Raw genomic sequence first — 15,674 nt, forward strand, 5'->3', positions numbered from 1 at the left:
GTGCCACCAGGGAAGTCCCTGAATCATTGTTAAGTGTACCTTTCAGGGACTTTAAGCATACTCACATAGTTCTGCACCAGAGTCTATCTCCAGAACTTTGTCATCTCCCCAAACTGGAACTCTGTACCAATTAAACAATCACTCCCCCTTCCTCCCTCCCGCCCCTGGCAACCACCCTTCTACGTTCTGTGAATTTGACTCCTCTAGGTACTTCATGTAAGTGGGCTCATACTTTTTGTCCTTTTATGCCTGGCTTATTTCACTTAGTATCATGTTATAACTTACGTCAGAATTTCCTTTCCTTTCTTTCTTTTTTTAGACATTAAAAATTATTTAATTATAAAACTTTGAAAAACAGAATCCAAACTTGAATTTAGCTGAAAACATAGTCCCAGTCACAAATTATTCATGAAGAATTGATCATAAAACCTGTAAAGACAGAAAGTAGGTCTCTCATTATGTAGGGCTAGGGGCAGGAAGAGGGAATCACTATAAATGGGTACAAGGTTTCTTTTTTGGAAGGTTAGAAATGCTTAAAAACAGATTTTGGTGATGTTTGCACAATCCTGTTAATGTACTAAAAATCACTGAACGTTACACTTAAAATGAATCAATTATATCTCAATGAAGCTGTTAATAAAAAATCAGAGCATTTTAAACAAAGGCAACTTGTCTTCTAAAGGGGTGTGTGGCCATTGAGCTCTTCTAATGGCATGCATTACTTTTTTTTTTTAACATCTTTATTGGGGTATAATTGCTTTACAATGGTGTGTCAGTTTCTGCTTTATAACAAAGTGAATCAGTTATACATATACATATGTCCCCATATCTCTTCCCTCTTGCGTCTCCCTCCCTCCCACCCTCCCTATCCCACCCTTCCAGGCGGTCACAAAGCACCGAGCTGATCTCCCTGTGCTATGCGGCTGCTTCCCACTAGCTATCTATCTTACATTTGATAGTGTATATACGTCCATGCCACTCTCTCACTTCGTCCCAGCTTGCCCTTCCCCCTCCCCTTGTCCTCAAGTCCATTCTCTACGTCTGCGTCTGTATTCCTGTCCTGCCCCTAGGTGCATCAGAACCATGTTTGCTCTTTAAATTTCCTTTCTTTTTAAAGCTGAATAATATTCCATTGTATGTCACATTTCACTGATCCATTCATTTGTTGATGGACACCGGGCTGCTTGCATGTTTTGGCTCTTGTGAATAACGGTGCCATGAACATGGGAGCACATGTTCAAGTCCTTGCTCTCACTTCTTTTAGGTAGGTACCCAGAAGTGGCATTGCTGAATCATATGGTAATTCTAGGTTTAAGTTTTTAAGGCACAGCCAAAGTGTTTTCCACAGCAGCTGTACCATTTTGCCTTCCCACCAGCAACACACAAGGGTTCCAATTGCTCCACATCCTTTTCCTCTTTTTTTTTTTCACATTCAGTATTTTCATTTAATTTTTTAGCAGACAATTTACATACTTCCCCCACCCCTTCCTTTAAGCTAGTGTGACACTTTTCCATAATATACTACTTAAAGAGAAGCTTTGGTCAAGAATGTAATGAAATAGCAAAACAAAAAAAACAAAAAATAAAACCCAAATCACTGCTGCTTTTAAAAAACCGATACTTTCACCAATTATTCTCAAACAAAACACAGAACAAGGTTTGCGCCATATGTGTCTTCAGTGTTTCCTGGCGGCTGGCTCTCCTCCCCATGATGCGAATGGCGGAGCTGCCCGGCGCAGCCTGTCCGTCCTCATGCTGGATCTGGGAGGCTCGCCCTGGATAGAAGACTCTAAGGTCTTGAAATCCCAAAAGGTCATGGCTCCATCGATGCCAGTAGTGCAAAACTTGCGACAATCTTGCCTGTCTGCCTCATAAATAGACATTTGAGTGATACTGTCCTGGTGCAGCATCTCCAGGGCCGGGTTGCGGTCCTCGGTCGTGGCCCGCTTGTCCATGTTGCAGAAGCGCTCCGTGGCTGACACGTTGCGCTGGATGCTCTGTTTCGGGATGTCTAGCTTGGAGACAAAGGTCAAGCAGCCGCGGTCGGCGCAGCTAAAGAGCATGGGGCAGCAGTCATGGCCAGCAGCCAGGACGCTGTCCTCCGAGATGAAGGACACACTCAGGAGGGGCAGGAACTCTGTCTTCAGAGTTGAGATCTGCATGCTTTTTGAGGCATCGGCAACGGACACGGTGCCATCGTGGCTGACCCAGGCCAGGCGGCTCCCGCTGGCGGAGAAGCTGACCTTGCGCACCCAGCCGCCAGGGCCACTGCCACCAAACTCTGACAGCAGATGACCAAAAGGCATCTTGCTGCCCCAGGGCATACTGGCTGGCTTCTCATCCACTTCTTGAATGTAGGCAGAAAACACTCTGCATTTGAAATCACAGGATCCTGCTGCCAGCAAGACGTTGTTGGGATCCAATCCAAGGTGAGGACCGTGGAGCGAATGGGTTTTTTAACGTGCTTGCTTACCCACCGGTCATTTTCGGACTCAGAGTAACAAACAGAAATGAGTCGTGCTCCGCTGCCCACAGCAAATTTGTTCTCTAGGGGGGACCACTTGACAAAAGGGGCCTCACAGTTAATTCTCAGAATCACCAGGGTCGGCTTCCAGACACCATCCTCCTGACCCCAGACGTAGGCATTGCGGTCAACCCCGCAAGTGACGACGCGGTCATTCTTGGGAGCCCAGTCGATACCTGTGATGTGTCTGTTGTGCTCCTTGAGTTCATGAGTTTTCACCCACTGCCTCCCGTTCTTCTCATAGATGTGGATTTCGTGGTTATTGGGGCTAAGGGCAATGGGTACGATCCCTGTTCCAGGCATGACAGGTGATTGGCTCTAGCAAAAATTGATGCAGGGACATTATTCTTCGTGTTTTCAAAGGACAGAAAGCTGGGGGTCAGGGCCACCCGGATGGGCTCGGAGTGTTAAATTCCCGGATTCTGGTCAATCAACGTGAACAGGCTCCTGCGGGCTTGGGCAGAAAACCGAGAACCACATCCTTTTCAATATTCGTTATATTCTGGTTTTTCGTTTTCATTTTCGCTTTTTTAAACAGAATAGCCATGCTACTGGAGATATCTCATTGTGGCGTTTGTTTTGTTTTGTTTTTTGCATTATCGATGTTGGAGGTAGGTTCCAGTTTGCCCTCATGGATTTTAGTGGCTGTCACGAGGTCTACTTTATTCTTGCAGTTTCTTTGTCCTTACGCTTCCCCACGTCACTTCCAGCCTTTCTTCTGACTTCAGATTTACAAACTACAGTGCTTCAGACCCACTGCCATGCACAATGGAGTTGAAGCTTTGGCCATAAATCGTCCTTCTTCACCTCGGATGCTCTTTAGCCTGTCCTACTTTGTTTGATACCAGGATCACAGCTTCTGCTCTTTTAGAGTTGGCTTTTCCTTTATGACCAAATTTGAAAATCTTTTAACAGGCAAATTAAGTGCATTTGTAAATTCATATACTGGTATGGTTTGGTCTCCACTCTGTCCTGTTATTTTCTGTTATAATTACTGCATGTATTATGGTATACTTATTGTGTTTCTTTCACCACTTGGTGTGTATTCTTTGCTATTTAATATTTTTTTTTCTTTTAGGGTTTTGGAACAGGGTTTCCAATATTTATGTTTTGCTTTAGTGGTTAAGTTTTTATATTTTTACATTAATTCTTTTCTTTTTTCTTAACACTTTAACATCTGGCCTGTCCATTTTACATGGTGTCATTTGATTAGTAACTATGACCTATTTAACGGTCAGTTACATGATTATGTTTCCCCCTTTCGCTCTCCCTTCTCCTTCAGTTTTTTTCAGTTGCACCTGTTCTATTTGATTAGAAAGTATGTGTATCTACTAGTCTTCCCATCCGTCACTTGGCGGTTTCCTCAGTTAGCTCTTGTTTGGGGGAAGCTCATTCCCCAGGAAAGGCATAGGATGCTCTCTAAATTTCTGTACTCAGTCCTCATCTGTTTGTCTATAGCTTTGATCCTTAAAGGCTGGACACAAAAATCCTTGGCTGGTACTTTCTTTCCTTAGTGTCTTGTAAATACTGCTCCACTGTTGCGTTGCTCTGTATGTTGCCAGCCTCAATATTTTTATAAGTAATTTGCTCTTTTTGCCTTTAAAATCTAATAGTTTTACTAAAACATGTTTTGGAGTTGATTATTCCACTCAGTTTTCCAAGGTACATGGAAGGCACTTTCAATATATAATTTAAATTTTCTCTTATTTCTGGTTTATTTTCTGGGATTATAGTTTCCCCCCTAGTTTTATTGAGATATGATTGACATATAGCACTGTGCACAGCATAATGACTTGACTAACATATATTGTGAAATGAATATCACAATGTTTAGTTAATATTCATCATCTCATTTAGATACAAAAAAAGGAAAGAAAGAAAAAATATTCTTTTCCCGGTAATGAGAACTCTTAGGGTGCACTCTGTTAACAACCTTCAAAAGTACCATACAGCAGTGGTAACTATCGTCATCATGCCGTATGTTACATCTGGGATGACGGTGTTAATATTAATTTTGCTTCACTGTTTGGTGTTTCTACTTTAGAGACTCCAGTGACATGTATTTTGGTTCTTCTTTCCTGGCTTTCATTTCAACCACCTATCTCTGAAAGCTTTTTACTCCTTTCTTTATTTTATTTTCAACTTCTTGAATATTTTCTTGCCATTCTTCAGTGTCCTTTTACATATCTGTATTTGATATATTCTCTCTTGGGCGTCTTGTAATTCTTCTTTGTTTCTGGGATAGTTTTGTCTTTATTTTCCATTTCTATCCTGAATCTTATCAACTCCTGCTGTATTTTTTCCTAATTTTTGCCTAATATATTCTCATGTTTTGAATTTCTGATTCTATCTGTGTGTGTGTGTATGTGGGGGGGGGTGTATCCAAATATATGATACTTTGTTCAGCTTGAGAGTTTGACATAAGGTCTTACAATTTTCCTCTGCTTTGTCGTTTTATTGATGGGGGGATTTTCATCAGGTGAAATGTTATGATTCATCTTCTCATCATAAGAAATGTATTTTTTTTCTTTTTGCAGTAGATTTATATGCAGCTATTTTGATGTTTTAGTGCTACTAGACATTTTGACACGGGGTTCATAGTTCAAGAATGTCCTCTTCTCACTGTATACTGAAGTGCACTTTTTAATAGATAACCACACTGAGGGAGGGATTGGTTGTCTTTTATTTCTGCGGATCTATAATTCTCACTTTTCCTTCACCACAAGACCTCCGAAGGGCATTGCCCTTTCTCTATTTATCTGACTTTTCCCAGAAGCAAGGCTTCTTCAAGGCTGCCACCTCCTGTCCCATTCTCTTTCAAACCTCTTCTCTTTTCCACTCAAGTATCCAACCTGTGTTCAGTATTTAGTCCTTGGTGTTGGACTTTCTCTTCATAGAAGGATTTAAGCCTGGGTTTCACTTAAGTCCTTGGCAACAGTGGAGGGAGCTCTGTTGGAATTTGAGGTATTTTCTTTCTTCTACTGAAGAAGTAATTTGAAGTTCAGCTCGTGGCATTTGCTCTCCTAGTAGAGCGGAAGGCTTGTTTGTTTGTGCTTGTGTTTTATTGAGGATGTGAGTAGAGATTCAGATGCAGGCAGCTGCTTCTGTCCCCTGGACTGGTCAGCTTCCGGAATCCCTTTTAAAATATCAAGCGCTAAGTAACATTTCTTTCTTCCCTAGGAACACTGGAAACTTTGCTGTTACAAGGGCATCGTCAAGGTTACACAGATTCTGTTACAAGACAGGTCTGTCTTCTTGCATCTTTAAAGCTGTTTCGTGTGCTGCCTCTTCTTTCTTCTTTTAATACAGCAACCAGTCACAAAGAAAACAATTTAAAAATATATATTGCCTTCCTGCTTCCTCATTTCGTGTTTACTTAAAAACAAAAAAGAAAACCCTGCTATTCAGCACTCCGTACATCCCTGGAAACATGCTCCCCTGAAAAATCACCTCTCGGTTTCTACCTCCAGGCCGCCACCTCTGCTTAAATAAATAAATAAAATGGACACCTGGGGATCCATCCCCACCAGGGATGTTTTGCTGCAAGATTAGTAAGAAAACTGCAGCGAGCGGCAGCCAAGTCGGGTCCCGGAGGGGGATTTGCACCAAAAAACTCAGGTCGGTGGGCCAATAAGAGCGAGCCTGCCAGGGGGCTGGGGTGGTCCCAAAGACCGAGGACCGCGGAAGTGGCGCTCCCGGCCGGGCAGCGCGCGGCAGCAGCGACCGGGGTCCCTGGTGCGGGCGCCCGTGTGTGTGCGCACATGTGCGCGCGCCCCGCGGGCGCCCGGCGGCCACCTGTCACTCATGGGGGTGGCGGGGCGGCGGCCGGCGGAGGCCCTCCCCGTGGGGCCGGCGCGCCGCCGCGGTGGAGACGCGGTAATCCCCTCCTCCGCCCGCGCCGGGCCCCCGCAGCCGCCGCCGATTGGTCGCCCTTTGCTCCCTGACCCCCTCGCTGCCTCCGCGGCCGCCGCTTCCTGCTCGGGCGCGGCGCGGCGCTCCCGGCCGGGGCGGAGCTCGGGCGCCGGGCGCGCACCGCCCTCGCCGCCAGCCGCGCCGGAGGAGGAGCCGCCGCGCCCTTCCCCTTCCTCCGCTCCTCCCCGGCCCGCGCCCGCCGCGGCCCCAGGCAGACTCGCGAGCAGCGGCCGCGGCCGGCGGCCGAGTCGGGAGGATGCGGCGGCGCTCGCGGATGCTCCTGTGCTTCGCCTTCCTGTGGGTGCTGGGCATCGCCTACTACATGTACTCGGGGGGCGGCTCCGCGCTGGCCGCGGGCGCGGGCGGCGGCGCCGGCAGGAAGGTGAGTGGGGCGCCCGCCCGCGGCCCGGCCCCGGAACCCCCGGCGCCCACGCGCCCCGGCCGCGCCGCGGGGCACCGACGGGGGTTCCTGGTCCCTCCTGCCCTTCTCCGCCCGGACCTCCGCTCCGGCCACCCGCCCCGGGTCTCTCGGCCGTGTCCCCGAGGCTGGGGGCGCCCCCGGCCCCTCTGCGCTCGCCTGGTTCGGGAGAGGGCGACCCGGCGCAGCCCCCGGGACTGGGGCCGCCGACGCCTCTTGTCGTCCCCCGCCCCAGCTCTCCGCTCCACGTAATTTGAGTTGAGTTTCGTCCGGCTGCCGGGAGACCGGTCCCCTGCGGTGGGACATTTGGGGGTGGGGATGTTGGGAAGCACAAAAGCGGGTGGGGGGGAGGGCGAGAGGCGGCCGCCTTTGCGACGTGTCACGTACCTGGGGAGACAGGAGTCCAAGTTTCTTTTCAGCCCTTTGATACCAGCCGCCGCAATGCCCCCTCCCCCTTGTCGCCGCCTCGCGGGGAGGGGGCAGTTCTGGGTCTCGGCTCGGTACCTCTGGGGACGGGGGCGCCGCCAGCCCCGCGCTCGACGGAACGGACCTCCCCGGTGATGCAGGCGGAGGGCCCCCGCGCCCCTGCGCCCCGGACGAGGCTGGCCACCCACCCACACCCCGAGACCGTCCCTTCCCGGCCCCCGCGCCCAACTCGGCCGGCCCTCCCGCGCGGCCCCCGGCGCCCGCCTGTTCCAGCCCTACGCCCCCGTTCCGCGGGGTGGTCCCTCTGCTGTGTGTGTCCCGGCGGGCTCCAGGGGCCGAGGGGGTGGGCCGTGGGGACCGCGTGAGCCGCTCTGGACGGCCGGGCGCCCTCGGGAGGAAATGGAGCGCCCAGGGCGCCGGGGCCCTGCGATCCCGCTGGGAGAGCGGGGCTCTGGGCTGTGCACTTGCCGCCAGCGGTGTTCGTGGGGTTTGGTGGCAACCAGGCTTTGAAAGCGGCCTCTGCTGTGACATTTGGTGTCACCGCAAATCCAGGAAATTCTGAGTTAATGGAGGTGGACCGTGGGTTGGGCAGGAACCAGGGAATGGTGTCCTGGAACAAGCAAGCCAGAGTAACTGGATGAAAAGACTTTAGCCCTAAAGTCAGACCATAAACGTCAAGGCTGAGGTTCAGCTGCTTCAGAGGTTTCCTTCCTTCCTTCCTCCTTTCATTCATGCTTAGCTGAAGGTGTTAGATTCATGGTAAATTTCGTAGGCTTGCTTTATCTAGAGGGGCAGAAATGAAAAGTCTTTCCGTGTGCAGAATTGGCCTAGCTTATTTCTGAGCTGACATGTGCTGTTAGCCCTGTTTTTTTCCCTATTTTAATCCAGGGAACTGTTGTTCACATGCATGAAGTCTCCGTTCATCCTTGAATGGTAAAGAGCAGTGCGCCCAGCGGAAGCAGTGCAGCCCTTTGAAAACCGTGGCCGTGTTAAACTGGAATTATTTCAAAAGCTTTGCTTCCCAGTAAACTGTGCCTTCGCAGGTCCACGTAGCCTGGTGTGCTGGTGAGACCTGGCAGAGCTTCCTGCCTTTCATGTGAAAGAAAACCGAATACATAAGCCATGCTTAGTGTTGCCTTTCCTTGGTCTGCTGTTCTCATTAGCACATGTGATTGGAAACAGCAACAGGGTGGCATTAGCATCCGGAAACAGCAACAGGGTGGCATTAGCATCTGGAGAGGTTGGCTTCTCCCTGGTGGGCTTCAGCTGGTGGATGGTTCTTGAGGGGTCTTCCATTTGATCCTTAGTTAAAAAAAAAAAAAAAAATCCAAGAACTCCTTGTGGCCTGGTGGCAGTAGGAAGGTACAGAGACCTCGTAGAAAAAAGTGTGCGAAATGAACAATTATACGTGGATTGGTGATTTGTCAGTTGGGGAAGAGGTGTGTACATGCAATAGCTTTTGAAACTGGAGGAGACTCGTTAACGTAGTGTTGACCCTGGTATTAAAGTAACCGCCCTGAGACTGTCTCCGGAGGGGGGTCAGTAGAATCTGCTGTCCTGAATTTCCTAATCTGGAGTATAAAGCCGCATAGTCTTTCTTCCTCCTGAGTTGTTTCCATGGATTCAGAGACCAGAAAGTCTCTTCAAATTTAGTTCGTCCTCGTGATAAAAGGAAATATATAGATTTCCTAGCTTGTAAAGTATGGACATAAAAAAGATACGGTAGCATGCGTGTGAAGGCAGAATTTGAATACTAGCTGTCGTTTTTTAGGTGTAAGTGGACTTACATTTCTTCTCTCGTTTCATGCCGTTCAAGTCAAGGGTCTAATTCCATATTTAGCCAGTTTCTCTTCGCCCTGAGTCTTTTCACAGGGCACCAGCCTTCGGTATTAGGCTTTGGGGGATTGTCTGATGGGAGCCTGACTGGAGTTTCTGCTGCTTCAGCATCTGGCCGGGGATTGCCACTGTTAAATTACCCTGCCTGTTAGATTACTCCCCTCAGGATGGTTATTTATTCTCCGTTTGGCGAAACTTAGAGAGCCCACTCACCTCACGCTGCAGATGTCATAAACTCAACAGGGGCAGGCGCTGCCCTGCTCGGGACTCAGCGCTGAAGTTCGGGGTGTGCGGTCAATCATTTTATGCATAATATTGTTTGGAATTATATTTTATTTACATTGGCAGAGAGCCTTCCCTCCCCCGTATTTCACTCTTTCCCCCTAAATTGATGATTTGCACTTCAAGGATGCCTTTCCTTTGAGCATCCTTAAATGCTTTAAAATTTTAATCATGTTCAGTCTCCCCTGGGCCTTGGTATGTTGGCAGTGGATGGAGCTGCAGAGAGAGGAAGAGATTTCTGTTGAAATAAACCTGCCTCTGGGTGAAGTGTGGCTCTTCAGGTTGGAGAGGGAAGGGTTTTCCAGTATGTGAAGCATGGTCTCTCCCGAGAGAGAGTGTGTGACGCCAGGACCCCTTGTCTGTGCTCCCACCGCACGCCCTTGGGAGGCAGGGAGAGCATTCCCGAGGGGCACGGCCAGGGCCCGGTTACTCCCCTGCCCTTCCTCGATGAGTGGATGCTGGAGGCCTTTGGGTAAGACCTGGAGGAGGCCTTCTGGGAGAGCGGGCTGGGCCTCTTCTTGGGGCGGTGGAGGGCCTCGCTTGGCTGGAGCGGGTACGCGTGGAGGATACAGTTGGAGGAGTTTGGGACTAAATCATAGAGGGCCTCGGATGCCAAGCTGACTTGTTGGTTCTTACTTCTGCTGACCACAGGGAAGCACGGGTGTTTTTTGAGCTGGGCGGTGGACACTTATGGGGAATGGTGTGGATACATTTATCGACATTACGACTAGCTTTCTGCTCCTTCCTGCTGAGTGACCTTTACTAATTTACCGAACCTCTCTCTCTGAGCCTCAGTTTCCTCATCTTTATAGTGGGGATAGTTCTGGTAGCCAAAGACCAGCTGCCACTAGGAGGTGCTGGCAAACAGTAGGCGCAGAATAGATGCTGTTTGGAGGGCTGGGGGGAAGGAAGAAAGCCTGAATATCTGCTTGAAGATGGAGTGAACTGTGACGCTTAACTGTCTTCTTCTTGATCTCTGGAGTTTTTTTTAAATCCCTCATCCATTCCTCCCAGATCGATTTGGTTGGTTCATTTGGGCTGGCAGCGTGACCCCGACTCACATCAAGGACTGCCTTTTTGGGAAGTGACCCGGACGTCTTGCCGGCTCTCTTGTCCCCAGCCGTGGTGTCAGAGCGGGGTTCCCGTCAGCGGACAGCCAGCGGGAAAGTGGGTGCAGGACACACTGTCGTTTGGTGGCCGTGTGAACCATGGGTGTTGCTGGTCACGTCCCTGAGTGGGGCTCCCGCGGTCGGGAGGCCGGCCTGCCGCCCACTCCCTCCAGGCTCTGGGCACCCAGTCGCCCTCTGCCCGCAGCCTTGCCCCTTCTGGTGGGAGAGGAGGTGGCTCTCGTCACCCACGCGCTTTCGTGGGCATCAGCAGATCTGTGAATGTGTCTGCTGGGGGTGGCGGTTGGGAAGGGGGACCCGGGCCGCACCCGGCCAGCTAGAGTCAGTTAAAAAAATTCCAGTTGAAAGGAGAGTTTGAAGTTGAGGTCGGGAGTGCAGTATTGGGGGAAAACCACCGCAGAGCCAGAGAAGCTGACAGACGGCCCTCTGGGAGAAACTTTTCTTTAAAGAAAATAAAAGTTTCGCTCTTCTGGAGTGATGCCATGCTGTCTCCGGGGCTCACACATGGTGGAAGCCGGCTGTGACTGACGGTGCACAAGTGATGGGCTCTTCCCCCAGCCCTCTGGTGAGAGTGAGGAACCGCCTGCCGCCTCCTGCCCCCAGCACCGAGGGGGCCAGCTTGCCTGGGCTGCGGCAGACCTCGGGGTGGAGTCCGGGGCACCCAGGGGGCTGTTAGTGGTGTGGGGAGGCTTCAGGCCCCCTGTGACTCTCCCCACCCTAACTTCTGGCGAGTGGTGGGTCCCCTGTTTGGATCAGAGGAAGAGGTATTTGAGAGGCCAGAAAAACAATGGGATGGTGAGCGGGGAGATACATACATACATATGTAGTTTCATGTGTATAATTTCTCGTTCCTGCTGTTCGTGTTTCTGAGATCTTTGGGGAGAGAGAAGGCACTTCGGGAAGGTGTGAGTTTCAAAGCGGGCAGTGCCCCGCTGCCTAACTTCCAGCAGATCCAGCGGCTGTTGGCTCAGTGGAAGGAGGGGCGTGGTGAGGCTGCCTGGGGCAGAGACCCGGCGCGCACAGGAGCTGACTGCCCAGGTTCTGGCCGAGATCCCGGAAGAGGCAGGGTGTTCCTAGGAGAAATCTGTGAAGTCTCCTCGCTGGCCCAGCAGAAATCATGGGGTGAGAAAACAGCCGGACCTGGCCGAGCCCACGCCCCCTTTCGGTTCTCCCACTTTCCTCCTCGTGGACCCTCTCCTGGAAGCTCTGCTTGTGTGGGTGATGCTGAGACAGACAAGCCGGGCGGATGTCCAGGTGGAAATACACCCACAGGCACGCCGTACACATGCCACAGTGAGAGCCTTCCGTACGGATGTTAAATAAACACCACTCTCTGGGGACCCCCAGCCCCCAGCTGCCCTGTTCGTCTTCCCTTGGGACCCCCGCTCCATGGTCTCCGTCCCCACTGCAGGGCCTCCGGGACCTGGCTCCGTGCCCGTGCCACAGTGGTGCTTAGACACGCTGAGCGCGGCTCCTGTAGAGATGCTGCTCGAATCCAAGCAGGTGTTGGCCTGGTCTCACTGGCGTGACCCGAAAGGTGGCCTCCCCCTCGAGGCCACCTTTGCCTCTGTGTTGCCGCCGGGGACCCTCGTTCCAGTGCTGTGGTCTTGGGCCCTTGCCTCCGCACTGCCCTACGGTGCGGTTTCTTCGGGAGGACCTCCTGGCGCTTCCACAGGCAGACCTCCCAGGTGGCATCTGGTGCAGGCCGGGCCTGGCGAGGAGCCCTTCTCCGTGGAGCGTTGCGCTGAGTGCACTGGTGCAAGCCTCCCGTGGACACTCCTGCCCTCGCAGTAGAACTTGACCTTGCTTTCTAACTGCTCTGAGGACGCTCTGACCTTTGGCCACGTGCTTGAGCTTAAGGGTGAACCCCCAGTGTGGAGGTTCCTGTTTATCTGTCCAGTCGGGAGAGCCTCCCCCATAGGCTCGAGGAGCCAACGAGTCCTCCCCTGGGGGGCACCGCCCCCCCTGCGTCCGTTGCCCGAGGCGGGCGGGTGTGGGCCCCTGCTCGCATCTATCTGCCTCCCGCGGGGCAGGCTGAGGCACTTGGCATTTCTGCATTTAGTCATGACCGGTATCGTAGGCCCGGGAAGCATGTGTCATTGTGCATGGATTGAATTTCTTAGCGTGCTGGGACGAAGACGGCAGTGATTCATCGTGGCTGGATTTGAAAAAACCAAACATGGTCACATTGAATCTCACTCCTGGCCTTCCATTTACATAGCTTTCCTCGGCTTTGGGAGTCCTGTGGCCCTTGCTACGGCTCTTACGGGGGCTGCCTGGTCACCCGTGGCCCAGCCTGCCCTTGGGCTGCCCGCCCCGGCCCCCCAGGCCCCTCCTGCTGGCCACCTGGTCCTGCCTGCTGACTCTGGGAGGAGGAATGGCCTGGATGGCTGGGGATAGAGTCGCTGAATTCCCAGAGCCCAAATCATGACCAGCGTTTTGGCAGGGACGAGGGTGCTTGGGGGGCAGCGGCCACTCTAGCTCAGGGCCTCTCAACCTCCACACGGTTGACACTTTGCGCCAGGTAATGTTTGTTTTGGGGGCCGGAGGTGCTGCCCCGTGCGCTGTGGCCAGTTAGTAGCTTCCACCGGATGCTAGGGGTACCACCCGCCTCAGTGGCAGCCACCGGCATCGTCTGCAGGCATTGCCGGGTATCCCCAGCGGGCAGGGTCACCCTCACTTAAGAAGCACTGCCGTGGTCAGTGTTAAGTGTGATTTCTTTTTGTTTTCTGCTGTCTTCCTGGAGCCGGACTACCTCTCTGTGTGGTCTGGGGTGGACCCCTTGGAAAGGGTTTCCACTTAATAAACACACTGTTAGCCTCCACTATGTGCCAGGCGTGGTCCTAATACTTTACAGATACTAATTCATCGACTCCACATCACGGTCCTTCTATTCCTCCCACTTTACTGATGAAGGCTGAAGCACAGAAAGGTTCAGTCACTTTCCCAAGGTTGCAGAGCTAGTGGGTGGCACCCCCAGGGTGATCTGGGCGGCCAGCGGGGGGGTGGGGGGTGGGGCTCGCTCTGGCTTCCCAGGCTTCCTGTGCCCCTTCCCTGCACCGGCAGTGCCCGTGTCCTGCTGATGGTGGCGGGACATTCCTGGAAGGCGTTCTGGAGCAGATGCGCCCACAGTCATCCTCTCATGGGAGGGTCCTTTCTCCGTTTTAACCCTGTGCTCTGTGGAAGGTCTCACGTGTTCTTGTCCTCAGGTCTCTGCCTGTCCTGAAGTCCTCAGCTGCCCCCTGGCAGGAGCAGACATGCAAACAGGCTGGGGTCCCTTTCACGTGTTCTTTCAATGAGTATTATCGAGCGCCTACTATGTGCCAGGCACTGCTTGGTGTTTGGGGTGCAGCAGTGAATAGAACGGAGACAGAATCTCGGCCCCTGGGGAGCTTTCCCCCTGGGCGCAGCTGGACTAAGCACCATAGGTAGTAAGTGACGTAGTGTGAGAAGGGGCTGAGTGGGGGCGCGGGAGGGGTCAGGAGCAGGGGAGGGGAAGGTTACAGTGAGTGCAGGGCCCATGGGCGCCGTGGGGAGGGGTGGCTTGAGCAGGTTGCAGCCGAGACCCAGAGCAGGTGAGTCCCTGGCTCACTCTGCCCGGGTGCAGCCCCCGGCTTCAGGGCGTCCAGCCTGTTGGGTGCTCTCTGTGTTCCTTGGTTTCCTTTGCTAAATAAATGAGCCACTTTTCTTTCTGGGAGTCTATCGCCTCTGGTCTCCCAGTGGTGGAGTTTCCTCCATCCCGGGGCGACGTGGGGTCTTACATTCTTGCCCCGCACGGAGTCCTGGGCGAGGAGCGTTCTCATCCTGGTTCATAACGCGGGATGCACAGCCCCAGGCCACCGCCCCCACCTGGGGCCCGGGACTGCTTTAGGTGCCGCAGGTTAACTTGCTGCTTCGCTTTGTGGAGTGTGCTTGTGGAACGGTCGCGTGGTGTGATTTCTGAGCTGATCTCTGCAGGGCCGGGCTGGACTGGGCGAGCCTCCGTACCCTGTTCACCGTCAGGCCCGCCGTGCAATCACATGGCTCGTGTGCAGGGTGCTTTCCACACACAACACCATTTAATGAGAAGTCCCGCTGGTCCCCACTAGGATGGCATCTCGGCGAGTTGCTGTGGTGATGGGACTTGTGGGTTTCTCATCTGCAGGAAACCGGAGGTCAGGGGCCTGCCCGGTCCCTGGGCTCTGGAGAGGTTGTTCTTGGCAACGGGGTCGTGGTGAAGCACTGCGATTTGTGATGTTTGTGGGAAATAAGATGGACGTGTGACTTCGTTGCCCACAGCCCCTTGAGGGAGCGGGACGGCGGGAAATCGCAGGTCCTCCTGTTTCTCAAGGGCGAACATCCAGCTGCTTTTCATAGTAGCCACCGGCGTTTGTGAGGGGCCATCAGATGCCTTATTGGGGTGTGGTGTGTGCCGTGCGTCCAGCGTGTTTCTGGATCAGAAACGAGAACGTGGATGTGGCTGCAGAGAAGAGGTCCTTTTAAAGGCCTCAGACTCGGGAGCCCTTCGAGGTTTCTTCGTCTCCGCTTCAGGGGCCGGCCCAGAAAGGGAGCACATCTCTTCCTGAAAGGGTCCTGCTCCAGAAGGGGGGCAGCCTTCCCACGAGTCACCCTGCGGGAGCGTGGAAGCTGATGCACAGTAAAGGCCTGTGTTTCAGCGACGCCCGTAAATTAACACTGACTCTCGTGGGGGGGGCTGTGTGTGACTGTCCTGGATGCAGAACCGGCTGGCCCGGCGTGGCAGCCTTCAAGTCATCGCCCTGGTCCTTCCTGCCTCAAGGGCTTCCCCATTGACCGCGACCCTTGCTCTGTGACCTTGGAGGCTTGTCCCCTTCCTCCTTTCCCTCCGCCCTCCCCCCCACCCCCGCCCCAGTTCCTCTGTGCAGTGATGCACTGTTTTTCTTCCTGTCTCACTTTGGGTGATCGCTGACGTCCCCCTGTGTCTGGAATATACCCTTTTTCGTCAAACCTAAGATGCCATTGTTTGTAAAACCATCATTTTATGTACCACTAGGAAAGAAAAAACACTGTTGAACTGTGACGCAGTGGTTTCTTATCAATGTTTTTACTTTCTACTTATTTAAAGAGCTCTTTTAGATTTAATTAGACATCGATTTTTCCATTTATCCCTCTTGTGCACAGATAAAAAGGA

At 52.5% G+C, this 15,674-nt stretch overlaps 2 protein-coding genes across 3 annotated transcripts in view; one reads left to right on the plus strand and one right to left on the minus strand.

Annotated features, from left to right (window-relative positions):
• Positions 1-724: 724 nt before the first annotated feature.
• On the minus strand, positions 725-6,418 carry LOC117197330 (actin-related protein 2/3 complex subunit 1A-like). The gene is given in 2 exon segments (XM_033408886.2): positions 725-2,419; positions 2,422-6,418. Coding segments are annotated over 2 exon segments (1,149 nt in total). The 5' UTR covers positions 2,828-6,418; the 3' UTR covers positions 725-1,676.
• Positions 6,419-6,567: 149 nt separating this feature from the next.
• Positions 6,568-15,674, plus strand: part of GALNT2 (polypeptide N-acetylgalactosaminyltransferase 2) — a 181,064-nt gene continuing 171,957 nt past the window's right edge. The window contains exon 1 of one of the 2 annotated variants that reach the window (XM_033408885.2): positions 6,568-6,818. In XM_033408885.2, the coding sequence (XP_033264776.1) occupies positions 6,693-6,818 (126 nt within the window). In that variant the 5' untranslated portion in view covers positions 6,568-6,692. The remainder of the gene's footprint in view (positions 6,819-15,674) is intronic. The other variant, XM_004281564.4, reaches the window with a different exon arrangement.

Source organism: Orcinus orca, chromosome 14 (assembly GCF_937001465.1).
Source record: "Orcinus orca chromosome 14, mOrcOrc1.1, whole genome shotgun sequence".
Lineage (NCBI taxonomy): Eukaryota > Metazoa > Chordata > Mammalia > Artiodactyla > Delphinidae > Orcinus > Orcinus orca.